General features: G+C 43.2%; 1 protein-coding gene across 3 annotated transcripts in view; it reads left to right on the forward strand.

Moving 5' to 3' along the window:
* Dgk (diacyl glycerol kinase 1) overlaps positions 1–14932 on the forward strand; it is a 136259-nt gene extending 121327 nt beyond the window's left edge. For 2 of the 3 annotated variants that reach the window (XM_025305622.1, XM_025305628.1), the window contains 13 exons: positions 1540–1662; positions 2489–2538; positions 6729–6803; positions 7389–7626; positions 7863–8068; positions 8569–8739; positions 9170–9461; positions 10319–10443; positions 11307–11594; positions 11802–12003; positions 12106–12287; positions 12566–12651; positions 13108–14932. In XM_025305622.1, the coding sequence (XP_025161407.1) occupies positions 1540–1662; positions 2489–2538; positions 6729–6803; positions 7389–7626; positions 7863–8068; positions 8569–8739; positions 9170–9461; positions 10319–10443; positions 11307–11594; positions 11802–12003; positions 12106–12287; positions 12566–12651; positions 13108–13123 (2054 nt within the window). In that variant the 3' untranslated portion in view covers positions 13124–14932. Of the gene's footprint in view, positions 1–1539; positions 1663–2488; positions 2539–6728; positions 6804–7388; positions 7627–7862; positions 8069–8568; positions 8740–9169; positions 9462–10318; positions 10444–11306; positions 11595–11801; positions 12004–12105; positions 12288–12565; positions 12710–13107 lie in introns of all 3 variants that reach the window. The other variant, XR_003113971.1, reaches the window with a different exon arrangement.
* Positions 14933–15440: the final 508 nt, after the last annotated feature.

Genomic DNA, 15440 nt, shown 5'->3' on the forward strand with positions numbered 1-15440 from the left:
ATCGTCGCGATTAAACGACGATTATTCCGATGGGATGTTCGAGCCGAGGTAAGTTCGAATCGAGCCGAAAACCCGCGGATACGATATTTTTGCACAAACAAGATTACGTTAAATCGGGAGTCCCCCCGGTCGTTAGTGAATTATATTCCCGCGGCAAAATTAAAACGGAGCCCGAAACTCGTAATTTCCGTAAATTCGAAATTACGTGCTGCGAACACGCAAGACGCGTGCACTTTGTGTATTAATTGGCATGTTTATCGTTACGAATAAGCGCGAGGATTGCTTTCCCCCTGTGTTTCCACCTGTTTTTCCGATAGAAAGCTCAAGCCATGCGAGATAAGTTCTCGTTTTCCGGACAATCGCAATTTCACCTGAAACGTCCACGCGACAGCGCGCATTCGGCCGCGAGAACAAATGTTACCGACGGCAATCCGATCGATGCAGTGTCGCGTTGATCCGCAAGTAAAAAAGTACGCGGTTTGAATATAAATAGGCGGTCCAAAAATATCAGCCAAGCGTCGTCGACCTGTCTGGAGCCCGCCGTCGTTGCTAACAATTTATATTGTCATAACTCGGATTCTCCGTCGACTATACACACACATACACACACATGTATATATATGTATATATTATATATATATATATATATATATATGTATGTATGTATATATATATGTCCTTAATCGCGCCGCTTCGGTAAAAAAAGCAACAGGTTCTTCAGGCTTTTCGGGCGCAATTACAGAAATCTGCGCGCGGACATTCATTAAGAAATGTGTCCCGATCGTCGCCGAAATCGCCGCGGATTTTCGTTCACTTTGTGGATATCGTCGAGTCTGGTGATTTTCATTTTGCCCGTGGCGCTTTCTCGTACGAAAATACCGCGAATTTCTCGAGAAATACAACGTCAAAGAGGTCCCGGCTGAAGTCGCATCTTCGTCCGAATCGAACGCGAGAAAGCGACACAACGCGCCACGATATACGATTCGCTACGAGCGACTCACGATAATACTCTTACACGAATGGAAAGCTTCGTATTCCCAAAGCTCGGCGAACATAGGTAGATCGGAATAAACGCACGTATCGGAGATACTTGAGTCTCCGAGTCCCCGAGTAGCGAATAATTGCGCTGATTTGCGCTGATTTGCGCGTCGCGTATACGAAAAAAAGATGTTCGTTTGTGTGACTGATAGAGCGGGTGAGAACCAGAGGAAAACTCGGGCGAGACGAGTAATAACATCTCCTGATCTCCTTCAAAAATGTCCATCACATAATCCGATGGTTATCGCGGCTGATAACACTCGTCCGAATATTCGGCTACGTTGAAACTCGAATGAGATTACTGAGAACGAGAATGATTGAGAATAGAAACCTTCTACTAGGAATCTGTCCGTCCCCACGACCGAACTTTCATCTGGTTCTCAGATAACGGGAAGATCAATTAGACGAGCCGAGCCGAGTTTCTTTGCCCACGCAGACACGGTAAGTGTAACTTGTCCACTGTGACATCTTATCTAATTGAAAATGGCTTTCTGTTTGCAGAGATGAGACACCTCGTCAGAAAGCAGAGCACGATAGATGTCCACTCCGTTAAAGTCAGCCTGAAAGATATCGTCTGTTACTTGTCCCTACTGGAGGCCGGCAGACCGGAAGACAAACTCGAATGTACGTATTTGCCGCGAGGCCGGCAACGAGCACCTTGAAATTTGCGAAGACAATTTTCGTCTTGAACCGTTCGTTCACTGACGAGCCGACGATTCGACGGAGATTCGCGCTGGTCCCGACAGACCGACCGACGATGTAACGGTTGCGCGATTCTGTTTCTTGCTGAACAATCAGGAGCACGTCCGTGTATAAATCACGGCGGCGAAATCCCGTGCCGCGTTTCACGAAGAACTTCGCTCGGGCGGTATTTCACGCGTACGTTAAATACGTAGCGAAAAATTATTTCGCGAAGTATGCGGTATCGTTGCGAAATCTCTACCCCTCTCCTTCTCTCTCTCTCTCTCTCTCTCTCTCCTCTCGAAACTTGCGGCGGCGCGTAACTTCCTCGCAAAAATTGCGCACCTGCTCTCTCACGCGGAATTTATCAAACTTTGAAAGTAATAAGCGTCGAAAGAGAGCAGCGCGAGAATTCTTTCGTAAAAATCAAGAGAGAAAAAGATATTTTCTCTTCACTTTTGGAAACATCCTTTTTTCTTCCCCTCTCCCTGACGTGTGGAACATTTCCGAGCGATGTACTTACCGCTCCTCCTTACTTACCGAACCCACTTCGCCCCTCGAAATCGGCCGTCGCGAGACGCGCGAGAAACGAAAGGAGGATGGCAGACGCGCGGAATTTATGAGCGAACTCGCGTGTCGGCCGGCAGTCATTCTCGATTTTCTGCCACAGTTGTTACAAGTTCATCGTGCCAGGACTTGCAACGCGACTGCAACTTGTTGCGCAAGCGGTTTCGACTCGCGTTGACTCGATAATCGTCTCTTTTTTCAGTCATGTTCCGGCTATACGACACGGATGGGAACGGCGTCCTTGATACAAACGTGAGTCAAACATGAGCGTTATCAGTCCGCGCGGATAATCGCGCGGTGCGTCGCGTGCATGCAGCACGATAACAATTCGAAACGTCTGTCTCCTATCGACTGGCAAAATTCTTGATTGCTTCATATCGCAAGCAACACGGGTTAGCTGGTGAGACCGCGTTAGAGAATTGACGTCTTCACGTGGTATTAAGATAATTGTGAATGACACACGCGCAAGTGAAGCGCGACGAAGGTATCGTCGTCCGCTAAAGCATGAAATGATACTGACTACTCTAATTTGGATCGACGACGGGCTACCTTTTCCTCGGTGGAAAAAAATAGTACAAAAATAGTAGCTTTGTCCCCCCTCCCCCCTAATGCCCCCGAACAGTGAGAATGATATAGAATAGCTTCATTCGATGGTGGACAAGACGAATACTTATTCTATGTTGTTGACCGCGCTCGGAATAACCACGTCAATTGACATGCACCCTCTGCGATTCGTTACAACGCGAATTACGCGGACCGAGTGCAATTTCCGCTTCTGTAATAGCGACGCGTATCATTGACCTCCCGGCGGATTGAGAGAAGCCAGAAAGCTGTGTGGACGAGTTGGCTAGGATATCGCCACATACACGTGTATGTACATATGTGTACGCGTTAATAATTCATTCTAAGTGCGAACGTTCCTTTACCGCATTGAAAGTACATTTTAATACGTTTTATACGATAAACTTTTCCAAAATATAACTCTCACGCGCAAACGGCTAATGTTGCAATGTAAAAGTTCTTTAGTTTCTTTGAACGATGCCCCGAGTAAAAGAAAATCATATTCCATGTTAACCTTAACAATTACCATCGAACTTGCAGGACGAATGAAGAATATCGAGACGTAATATTATTGTACAGGTTATCCTCTTACCTTGATGCTACAAAATATTACTAATCGTCGTTTTTCCCATGTTGAGAAATCTCGAAGAAATACTCCGGGATTTCTAAGAATTATTTAATATTCGATTATTTTCGTATTTTACCTGCACTTTGTTCTTAATTTCAGTCAGCAATATTATTATTTTTATATGACTCCGTTGCAAATATATAAATGAATTAATAAAGATTAATGGGTAAATAAGTAAAGAGAAAGAGCTCTTTTTCTTTGGGCGTTTCGATGAGATTTGAAGCTCTTGAGAGAGCTAATTAAAAAGTTGTAAAGAAAAGGATGACAAAGTTATGTGGCCAATAATGCCGTTTGACAGTTTTAAGAGATTTAAATTTTGATTTCGTACAATAACAAGTTTAAACAGAAATGAAAAGAAAGCAGATATGAAAAAGATCGAGCTCGCGGCCTGCAGCATTATAGACGTAAAAGTCAATACTTGTGAGATTTACATTCATTCTAAGGTCGGTGCTTAAGGTTATAAATTATTCACGATTTTTGATTGACAACCTTGACAAAATTAATTAAAAATTCATATCCATCTTCGATTCAATATAATTTTTGTCGTATGAAACAAATACAGGTTAACACATTAAATGCTACGCTGATTTTGGCCGACTTTTCGCTCAGGCGGCACGTGAACATACAAAGTATAAACAAGAGATAACGAGATGCAGGATGGGAAAATTCCGGCTCGCTGGGTCGACTAACGAACCGTCAGTTAGACAGTAGCCATAGTAAAGTTACGTTTTATAAAGCATATCTATCTATCGATTATTTTGAAAAGCCCGATTTGTTGCCCGTAAAACTAATTCGAAAGCATTTGGTCGAAAAGTGGCGAAAAATTTAATGAAGAAAGTTATAACTTTTTGTAATGCTTGCAAAAGAAAACCGTATCTTTGTTTAAACTATTTTAATAAAACCCATTAATGAATGATAAGATATTATTTTCTAAATTTGATGCCGTTATATAAACTGAGCAAGGCCCTTAAGATCAAACATTTCCTACCTCATAAATAATTTGACACATCTTGAAAATATGATGTACCTCCGCGCCTCGATGTCCCGTGTCTCGCGTGTCCTCTGTCCTGGCTTCCCGATCGAACATCCTGGCTCCCTGCTGATCCATCGTGGCACTCTGGACACTCACACATCCTGACACACTGACACTCGCGTAACTACGACGATTCGATCGAAGAAATGTATTAAGCAACACGATGCCGACATTCAATGATCCAGTCATAGGTAAACGCGCGCTGCGCGCGCGTACCAAAACAATGGACAAAAAAGGCTACGTCATCCCCGCCGATCACTTGCTGTGTATGCGAACGGTCGAGCGATCACAACAATCAACACTCTCCAAATATTTTAGACTTCAGAGATCTTTCGAAGTACCATATATCACGTACCCCAGTCAGCATATGTACACGTGTATGTGTATAGGTGATAAAATAGATTTCGTCGTCTCTTAAAAGATTTAATTAGGCCGGCATCGTGTTAATTAACACGCGTTTGTCCGATTGAATCCTCGTACCTACGCAAATGTCAATGTCACAAATCAGTATCCTAAATGTCACGACGGAGCAATGGGGAACAGGAAGCTGAATTGGGAAGCTGACGGAAGGGACGTAGGATGTCGAGAAGCGGACGACGATACATCATATATTTCCAGATGTGTCGAAACATTTATCATACAGAAACTTTCCGATTTGACATAGATTTGACAAACTTACCTGTAACAGAGAGAGAGAGAGAGAGACACCCAAGGAAAATTTTAGACCATTCGTATTAAAAAATAGCTTCATAAATCTTTATAAGAAATAAGCTTCATGTAAAAATAAAAAATAGCTTTATGTATAAATTAAAAAATAGCTTCACAAATCTGTGATTATTCGTCGCAGTTATATCTGCGATTATTTCGTACAAAGAATATTGGCCACGACAGTTGAACGGAAGTCCGTGAATACGAATTTGTAATTAATTTTGCTCTTCAAAGGAAATATTCCACGCCAATAAAAGAAAAAAAAATAATGGGAGAATTGCGAATAAAGGTTTATGATTTTACTCACCCATTAATCCTATCATTCAGTCCTATGAACTATTTAATATTTATAATTTTTATATATGTATTTGTAGTTAAATAATTTATATAATTAATATAAATTATTTCTTATTGAAATTAAGAACAGAAACGCACCTTGTTACTGATTCCTTCAATATTGAATGTTAAATATTATTCAATACTATGTAATAATTTTGATATAAGTATTTCTTTAAGACCCGACATGAAAGAAAAACAACGATAAGTAAATATTTGTAGCATCGAAGTAGAACAGTAGTTAGTACAATGTAATAACATTACATTTCGAAATCCTCTCTTCAGTGGTCTTTCAAGCTCGGTGAGATCCGCAGAGTTAATACAGAACCACCATTTCGGTTCATCATAACATATCAAAATAAATAAATAAATATACGGGATATATATTTTCAGTTATGAACCGATGGATTAATTTAGTGAATATAATTGAAATATGTTTTCGGTCAAATAACTGATGGTTATTACGGAGCCGTCTGGCTTTCAGTCAGGATCTCGTCCGAGATATTTACGAAATGTTCTCGAAATTTGTTCCACACGCGCGTGAATACCGTAATGCAATTTCGAGGACAAGCAAAGCGAGCGTGTGAAATCACTCGCAATATCGAGTGCTTAGGTGCCCGACACATCCGTTAATTCGCGTCACACGGGCGCAACGGTTTAGACATACACGTGCATATTCATGCTTATAAGGCGACGTTTCGCGCGTCGACGTGAAATCACGAGCGAGGAGGACGCCGGGAAAACACGCGGCATCGACACATAATGAGTTCCGCGTTGAATAAATCATTAATATCGTTACGTACGAATTCGCGCTGCTTGCCGATAAATATTCACGATCGCGCGGGAAAAAATTCAGGAAAAAGCGGACGCAAATAGAAGCGCGCGGATGGGCGGGCGAAACCGTGTCGCTGTTTTCATCCGACCCGCTCGGCGATGGTAAAACGTGGCGAATGAGGCCGAGAGGGATATGCGTTTTTAATGAAATATATATTAGAGCAGTATGTGCGGTCGGGTCTCGGGACAATATTTCAATATATCGCTCCCCATTCGACTCGGAGTTTAACGGGCGATGTATCACACACATTAACATAAGCGCGTCATCGAATGATACCGCGCTATCAATGTGCATAACGGCCCTCTATCTTTGTTACTAATGTCATTATCGCGTGTATCCAGGAGATGGACTGCATCGTGAATCAGATGATGAATGTCGCGGAGTATCTCGGCTGGGACGTTACGGAATTGAAGCCGGTAGGTGGGCACCGTTAAGCATCGCTTCCCGCGCACACACTCGCGAGAAGTCTTAATTAATCCCTCGCGTTGGGCTGTTTCATCAACGCTCACACCGCGGAACGGATTTATTTAAGCTGATGCTCGGAGAGAGTATCACCAAGGCGAGAGTATCACCTGGTCTCAATACGGCTTGATCGTCTTCTTCTGTCGATGCAGCTTGGCGAACGCGCAGCCGAGGGCCTGATGAAAATAACTTCTGGGAATTGATCAAACGCGAATCCTTTCATTGGACTGTCGGCTGCATCGCGCGCGAGCTGTATCAAGGAAGAACCTCCGAACTGCCGCAGTGGAACCAAGTGTACTTTACATTACGTTACGTGCCTGAAACGTTTTGGCTTCGGAAAACAGGACGTTTGGGAGACGCGATTCCGTCGCGAGGGATTACAGATTACGGACTCTTCCGGCTTTTCCGTCTGCGATACGACGCAGATAGATTTGCACGATTCGCCGCTACGAGATGCTGCGAGAGGAATTCACGGCTAATTCCTCGCGCGACCGCGCCAAGTGGTCGGCCATGATCCGGCAGGTGCGATTTGATTTCAGATCCTGCAGGACATGATGCTGGAGATCGATTACGACGCGGACGGTACGGTCTCGTTGGAGGAGTGGAAGAGAGGCGGCCTCACGACAATCCCCCTGTTGGTTCTTTTGGGTCTGGATTCCCACGTGAAGGAGGATGGCAACCATCTGTGGAGGTTGAAGCACTTCAGTAAACCCGCGTACTGCAACCTCTGTCTGAACATGTTGGTCGGCCTCGGCAAGAAAGGGCTTTGTTGCGTTTGTGAGTAAGAAATCCTCGATATTCCCATCTGCGTGTCGCGACCCTTAAAGCAGCCCTTAAAGTTAAATCGAGTCGCGGCCGCGCGTGTTATGCGATTACGAGAAAACGATCGAGTGAAATTGAAACGCGGAAACGAGCGTTCTCTCGTTCGGGCGTGTTTATCCGAGAAATCGAGCGAAAAGAGAGATGCGCGTGATTAGCGTCGGTGAAATCTATCCTTTCCTTTCTCTAATCAGTTTGCAAGTACACGGTGCACGAGAGGTGCGTGCAGAGAGCGCCGCCCTCCTGCATAGCGACTTACGTGAAGAGCAAGAAAACGTCCCAGACGATGGTTCATCACTGGGTCGAAGGTAATTGCCACGGGAAATGTTCCAAGTGCAGAAAGACGATCAAGAGTTACAACGGCATCACCGGCCTGCATTGCAGATGGTGCCAGATCACCGTGAGTAATCCACTTTGCTCCACGAAAGCGGAAGGCAGCGTGACTCTCGTTCTGTCTCGATCTCGCTCAGTTTGCTCGGTACACTCGTTAAAACGACGTCTATTTAATATAAAGCGCCGAGTGTATTTGTACAGAGGGACATACAATATGCAATTCGAGAGAGTGTACAATTGGAAAACTCGTCGATCAAACGACCGTCCCACGACGCGAGGCGCGTCCTTTAATCGTCGGACGTTTGTCCGACGGAGCGTGAATGCGAAATCAGCGATACATCTCGTCGACCGTCGTCGGCAAACAACGCAGACGGAAATATTGCAATTTGTGCTAATTGCGCGTGAAGTCGAAACACCGAGTTTACGTTTGGAAAAAAAGGAGGAACAGGAATCGCGCCGAGTTAAAACAGCGCGTGCGCACACAATCACGCGAACCTTCCTCACTCAGACGATAATTTGAGGCGCACTCGCAACAGTCGGTGAGCATTTTTCATGGGAATGTTGCAGCTACATAATAGATGCGTGTCGCAAGTACGAGCGGAATGTACACTCGGCGAGCATGCGCTTCATATCCTTCCACCTACGGCGATTTGCCCCGTTGTTCTGGACAGACAGAGATCGTTCTCAAAGGACAAACGAGGTAGCAAGTACGGCCAGGACTCCTCGTCCGTTAGTTCCGTACGTACGACGCGGTGATTTGCGTTAATCATTCCTCCCATCATGAAAAATGTCCCGTCTCACAGATAAACGCATGATAACTGTATATAGAAAAAAAGGCTTGTGCATCAGGTTTACGCATCTTTTACCCTTGAATTGTAAGCTCCGTTATAAAATTGCGAATTGACCTTTGACGCAATTCAACGGAGTTTACAATTCGTCGAATATGTATGTGTGAAGACCATTTCGAGAGAGAGAGAGAGAGAGAGAGAGAGAGAGAGAGAGAGAGAGAGAGAGAGAGAGAGAGAGAGAAAAAGAGAGACAGAGTAATTGTCCCGGAAATTGTCTTGTGGTTGTCTTGAGAGGGCAACGATGCCTGCATTCAGTGTCGGGACAGTAACGAATCATCGCGCGTGTGCGCAACGTAATGGATAAATGTCGAATTTAACAGAGTGGTTACCTGCCGTGTGGCAGCTCGTCAAGTCCGCAACCAGCGATGTCCTTCCAAATCACACCGCCGTCCGGCACGATGCCGCTCTTGGTATTCATAAATCCGAAGTCGGGCGGCCGACAAGGCGAGCGGATGTTGCGAAAATTTCAATATATCCTGAACCCCCGGCAGGTTCATAATCTAGCGATCGGCGGACCCATGCAGGGCCTGCAGATGTTCAAGGACGTGGAGAACTTCAAGGTGATTTGTTGCGGTGGCGACGGCACGGTCGGCTGGGTCTTGGAAACCATGGGTGTGTATCGCGTTGAAAGCTCGAGCGGAGCTCACGACAATCGCGATCAAGATCGTTTCATTGACTTTGTCGTGAGGCGAGCCGGGAAAAGTCAAACAGGGATCGTGATAACATGTGCAACGACGGCGCTCGACGGTGCTTTGCGATCGATTAGCGACATCATCGCGTGAAATTCGCGTCCATTAAATATACAGGGTGGCTAATTTAAATTTTACTTGTTGATCTTTGGAAATTTCAAAAACATCAAATTAACAAAAGTTAGGGCATTATATAAGAGACATGTAACAAGAGACCAAATAAAATAAAAATGTCTATAATATCATACTTTTTTTTTCGACGAATAATTAGCGAAATATCGTAAGCTGGATATTGAAAAAGTTATTAAGTTTTCTTTAAATATCTCAAAAAATATCAGACAAATAGAAATATATTTCAGAAAGAAGTTGTTCAAATTAATTGGTAGAAAAAGATGATGTAATAAAAAATTGGGGTTTCCATTTAAGAAAAGTGATGATCAGTGAACAAGAAAGTGATGCCATTTGTAAACAAAATGATATTGCTATCTTGTGTCCTCCTTCAAACTGAACAACTTTTGTCTGAAACGCTTTTCCGTACCTTCTATATTTCTCGAGATATTTAGATGGATAAATTAAAATGAGCCACCCTGTATATACGTGGGATATTAATCGGAAACTGAACTGCAAATCGTAAATTCTGCCTGAATTCTGATGGACCTGTGTCGATTAGTCGATCACATGTATTATGAACTCCTAGTTTTGAAATTGGCCCGCTGGGAATTAATGACGATTTCATATTTGATAACACGCTGCTAAAAATTGCGCAACTGTTTAATCTAGATCGTGTGCAATTCGAGCACCAACCTGCCGTAGGCGTTATTCCTCTCGGTACAGGCAACGACCTTGCCAGGTGCTTACGTTGGGGAGGTGGCTACGAAGGGGAAGCGGTGCACAAGGTTCTTAAGGTAAGGCAAACTATATGCTTAGCCTGATGATAAACAATTATTCTTGTTTCTGTATGTGTTTGTGAAATCTTGAACAGATGTTACGCTATTTACTGCGATTTATACATCGTTCATATTGATTACGTATAGAAACATAAATTTACACTACAAATATAAATCTTATTATACAGGATATTGTACCAGAAAGATGGATACCCCGGATTAACCTGAAGGGATGATAGGTTCTTGAAAAAGAAATGTTAAATACAAAAGTTTTATGGCTTGAAAATGAGCATCTAATAGTTGTGAAATAGTTTTCAATACTATACTCTTTGAGATCAAATAGAATAAAAAAGTCTAGTATCAGTCTTTTTCTCCCGACAAATAGACAAATATCGGGATATCGTAAGTTAAATATTGAAAAAGTTATCAGATTTTCCTTAAAAATCTTAAAAAAATATTAGGCAAATAAAAAAATGTTGTAGACAAAAGTTGTTCAAATTAATTGGTAGAAAAAGAAGATATAATAAAAATAGGGATTTCTATTTACGATTTTGAAATTGATTTTGTTTTGACCTCTAAATTTGATGCTTAGATCAAGTTCAAGTTCACCACTAGATGCCCATTTCTAACCCATAAACTTTTGTATTTAACACTTTTTTTCAAAAACGTCATCTTTTTAGATTAATCCGGGACATCTATCTTTCTGGTATACCCTGTATATATAGTATATTATATATATTATATATAATGATTTATATTATATACTTATATAAGAAAATATATGTTTTTTCTTCTATGCGTTTTCACGCATGTGTGCACCAACTGCTAGAAAAGTTCGCTATGTGAAGCCCAAATTATCAACTTATTTGTGTAACTTGCAGAAAATAGAGAAGGCAACGCCGGTAATGATGGATCGTTGGCAAATAGAGGTTCTAGATCAAAAGGACGAGAAGAAACCAAATCAAGACAGTATACCGTACAATATCATTAATAATTACTTCTCGGTGGGCGTGGACGCCGCCATTTGCGTGAAGTTTCACATGGAAAGGGAGAAGAATCCCGAGAAGTTCAACAGCAGAATGAAAAATAAGCTGTGGTATTTCGAGTACGCCACCACAGAGCAATTCGCCGCGAGTTGTAAAAATCTTCACGAGGATCTCGAGATAATCGTGAGTAGCCAGCGGCTTGAAGAGTTCTCTCTTTCACGTTAGCTGATAGTTTCAGTAATATTCAGATATCGGATATATAGACGATGTCGAGCGCGAGTCGAGAATCAATCAGCCAGATACGCTCGAGCCCCGGACCTGAATACGTGCATTTGGATCCGCGTTCAAACAATGGGATTCCTCACGTTACATACATTTGTCCAATTACAGTGCGACGGTACGCCTTTGGACCTGGCGCACGGGCCATCTCTGCAAGGGGTCGCATTATTAAACATTCCTTTCACTCATGGGGGCTCGAACCTCTGGGGTGAACATCACACACGTTATCGTCTCGGTAAACGAAAAAAGCGACCTGACAAGGAACTTAGTACGAGTAGCTTCAATTCCGTGGACCTCACAGCCGCTATTCAGGGTGAGTGATCGCAGGTATACATACACATTTCTACCCGAACTGCCGCGCTCCCTTCCTCTCTCTCTTTCTCTGACAATATTGTGGGGACTCACCCTACCGTAGACATCGGCGACAATCTCATAGAAGTAATCGGCTTGGAGAACTGCTTACACATGGGTCAAGTGAAGACCGGCCTTCGGCATTCCGGCAGGAGGCTCGCCCAATGCAGCAGCATCACCATAATCACGAGTAAACGATTCCCCATGCAGATCGACGGGGAACCTTGGATGCAAGGCCCTTGCACGGTGAGCTGGAAAATGAAACAGTAAACTCTGTTTTACTGAGTCGATGATACGTGCGGGACGTAATGTGATACAGAATTATCTTCGACAAGAATATTTCACACCCCGCACACTAAAGTACAGAGAAAACATAAAGAACATATCTCTCACGGTTGGTTTTAAAGTTCGTTTGAAAGACTACGCAAACACACACTGTGTTACTAATGTGTGATAATATTAAAATTCCAGCATTGTAAATTTATTAAAAAAAAAAAAAAATTAAAACTATTTCTCCGACGCAGATTCGCATCACACACAAGAATCAAGTACCAATGCTGATGGCACCACCGCCGGATAAGGGCAAGGGCTTCTTTCGGTTCTTAAAGAGGTAAACTGAAACGGCAGTTTTACGCTTTCACAAGAGGAGGATGGATACTATATTAGGGGTAAAAAAAAAAAAACAAATCAATTCCGCCTATCTCTCTATCCAGTCTTGTCATCGTCCACGTTTGTTCCTTATTATTACGGCGGGAGTGTAATCGGCTCTCCGTCGTACATAGTCGCAGCTTCGATACTCGTCTAAACGCGAAGAGCGAGTGTCAACGCGCGGCTTAGGTATTTTTGTGTACAGTATTTTTCAAAATAAACGGAACTTTGTGTCCTAGCGTTAGGTATACTCCAAAGCGGTAGGCTCTCGGCCGTTTTACGTTAGAGTTTCTCGATCATCTTCCATTTTCGTTTTTACCCTCAGCTGGTGAAGTGAGGACACCGAGCGAGAAGTATATCGGGATCCGTCGTATGATATCGCATGTCGCTTAACTCAACCTGTACGTTACTTTTTCAGCTGCGAGGCGAGATAGAACTCCGTTCGCGAATTCGCACTTGAGGTATCCTGTTTGCAAAGACGTCGTCTTTCCAGTTAAGGGTCAAATCACTTCGCGCAAGCACCGGTCGCACAGCGGGCGCTTCCGTGTGTTTCGACTTTTGAGTCTGCCGCTTCTTACGCGCACAGTGTCGACTAACACATGTATATCCTACACGCGACAAACAGTCACGCTGACACGGCGAATTGTGCGGCGTCGTGCAAACGAGAGAAAGAGAGTGGAGTTGTGACGGCCGACTTCGACTATATCGTTAGTGGATGTGTATGTGTGAATTCTCTTCGAGATCTATCGCCGAACTATTACACTCTTAGCGTAGAAAGGACGAGCGAAGACGGGTGGTGGTCCGGACTGGTCGATATATGTTTGTGTGATAACGTGATATATTCCTAATTCTGGTTCTCCTTTGCACGAGTCCGTCCGTCAATCACGAGTCACATATTTTCCTCTCTTAATTCTAGGTTTTTTGTACCAAAGAGAAAAAGGAAAAAGAGAGAAAAGAAACGGAAGCTTAGTTGTATAAAGCGCGCTTAGATCTATAACACAATCGCGACTTATTTATCTCTTATTTATTCGACGATGTGTATTTATTTATTTATTTATTCTTCTCGTATATTTTGTAAGTCAGAGCAATATATCAGAGGCATATCAGCGAGAGCGAGTGCGATTGCGTGGCGCGTTGTAACATTCAGTTGTTGATACTTGCGAGATCGTGAGTCGTGTAGTATCGCTGAAGAAGCGTCACGGCTTCGTCCCGCGCAATGTATAACCGTCGACATTGAATATGTAATTTGCGTCTTCACGCTGTGTTTATTACATTCGGTGATTGCGATTGTTACTTTCTTTTTTCCTATTTCTTTTTTTTTTTTTAACGTACATTCACACACTTTGAGTACCTGCATTTCGTGTTGACGAACAATCACAGCTAGCTAACTAACTACATATAATTGTGACTCTGTCTCTCCCTCTAACTTTCTTGTGAATCCATCGACATGTTCTTCTCTTGTATTAAACGTATATACAAATGGCTGTATTCTACACACTGCTGTGATGGCCCTACGCTGATTTACATAACGCATGCTTCGGAGGAAACGCTTCCTTTCTTTCTCGGCGATCGTTGGCATTCCCTGACTTAAACTTTATACGTGAACGAAACGTCGATCGTATCCGCATCGTTTCTCAGGATTTTCCGCGAACACTAACACACGATGAAGTAGCCCGCGTAGCCGTTAAGAGAAAACGTATACGTCGTCCATTGTATCGTATTGAATTCTATTTCCGAGCACTCGTTAGACTCACATTTCGTTGATACGCGGTCGATGAATGAACCGAGATATCAATTTCCAATCGAACTATAGTAGAGATGAAAAACTTTATGCTTTTGTATAATTAATATATACGCAGCCGAGGAAAAGTATAATATATTACGAATACAATTTAAAATCCCGCAGGGACCATCTCGAGATATAACGCATCTAACGATAAAGATGAAATCTTAAATTTTTCATATCTCCGTGACACAGACCGATAATCTTTTATCCTTTTGAATCGTCATTTTAGCGACACGTCGCGGCTGCACGTTTCATTGCCGCGCAAAATAGATGGATGAGCGCGACGCGACGCGATAGTTGATTGATTTTAGAGAGAGAAAGAAAAAGAATGAAAAATATTATAAGTGGGATTTAGCATAGTTTACGCGATATTTATGATAATTCAGGATACAACATTACCTCCACCGGATAGACGGTTTAGCTTGTCTTTCTCTCTCTCTCTCTCTCTCTCTCTCTCTCTCTCTCTCTCTCTCTCTCTCTCTCTCTCTCTCTCTCTCTCTCTCTCTCTCTCTCTCCTCTCTCTCTCTCTCTCGCCCTCTCTCTCTCTCTCTCTCTCTCTCTCTCTCTCTCTCTCTTCTCCCACGCACCACCGGTCGCTCATGATCGTCATTGTTTTTGTACTGCAATTGCGCATCAATTTCCGTAACGATTGACGCGGTCGATTAGCTGATAGAGGGATCGAAATACTACGCTTAAAAGATACAACTTGTAATCGATCAAGTCTTGACTCTTAAGTCACTACCTACTAGAGATCGAGTCTAGTTCCGGAAGAACGAGAAACGACGAGACGGTGAGAGATCGCCGCGAGGACACGAGCCCCAGACGGTGGTCTGTCCTCGCGGCACCTCGTCGTCCCTCACGATCTGTGAATATTAAAACGGCACAATAACGACGATATTGTTTTTCTATTGGATTGGCGCAGTGTCTCAGTGTGCTTTGTCATTGTGTAACATTACGATGTGAGA

Source organism: Harpegnathos saltator, unplaced genomic scaffold, assembly GCF_003227715.2.
Source record: "Harpegnathos saltator strain DR-91 unplaced genomic scaffold, Hsal_v8.6 scaffold121, whole genome shotgun sequence".
NCBI lineage: Eukaryota > Metazoa > Arthropoda > Insecta > Hymenoptera > Formicidae > Harpegnathos > Harpegnathos saltator.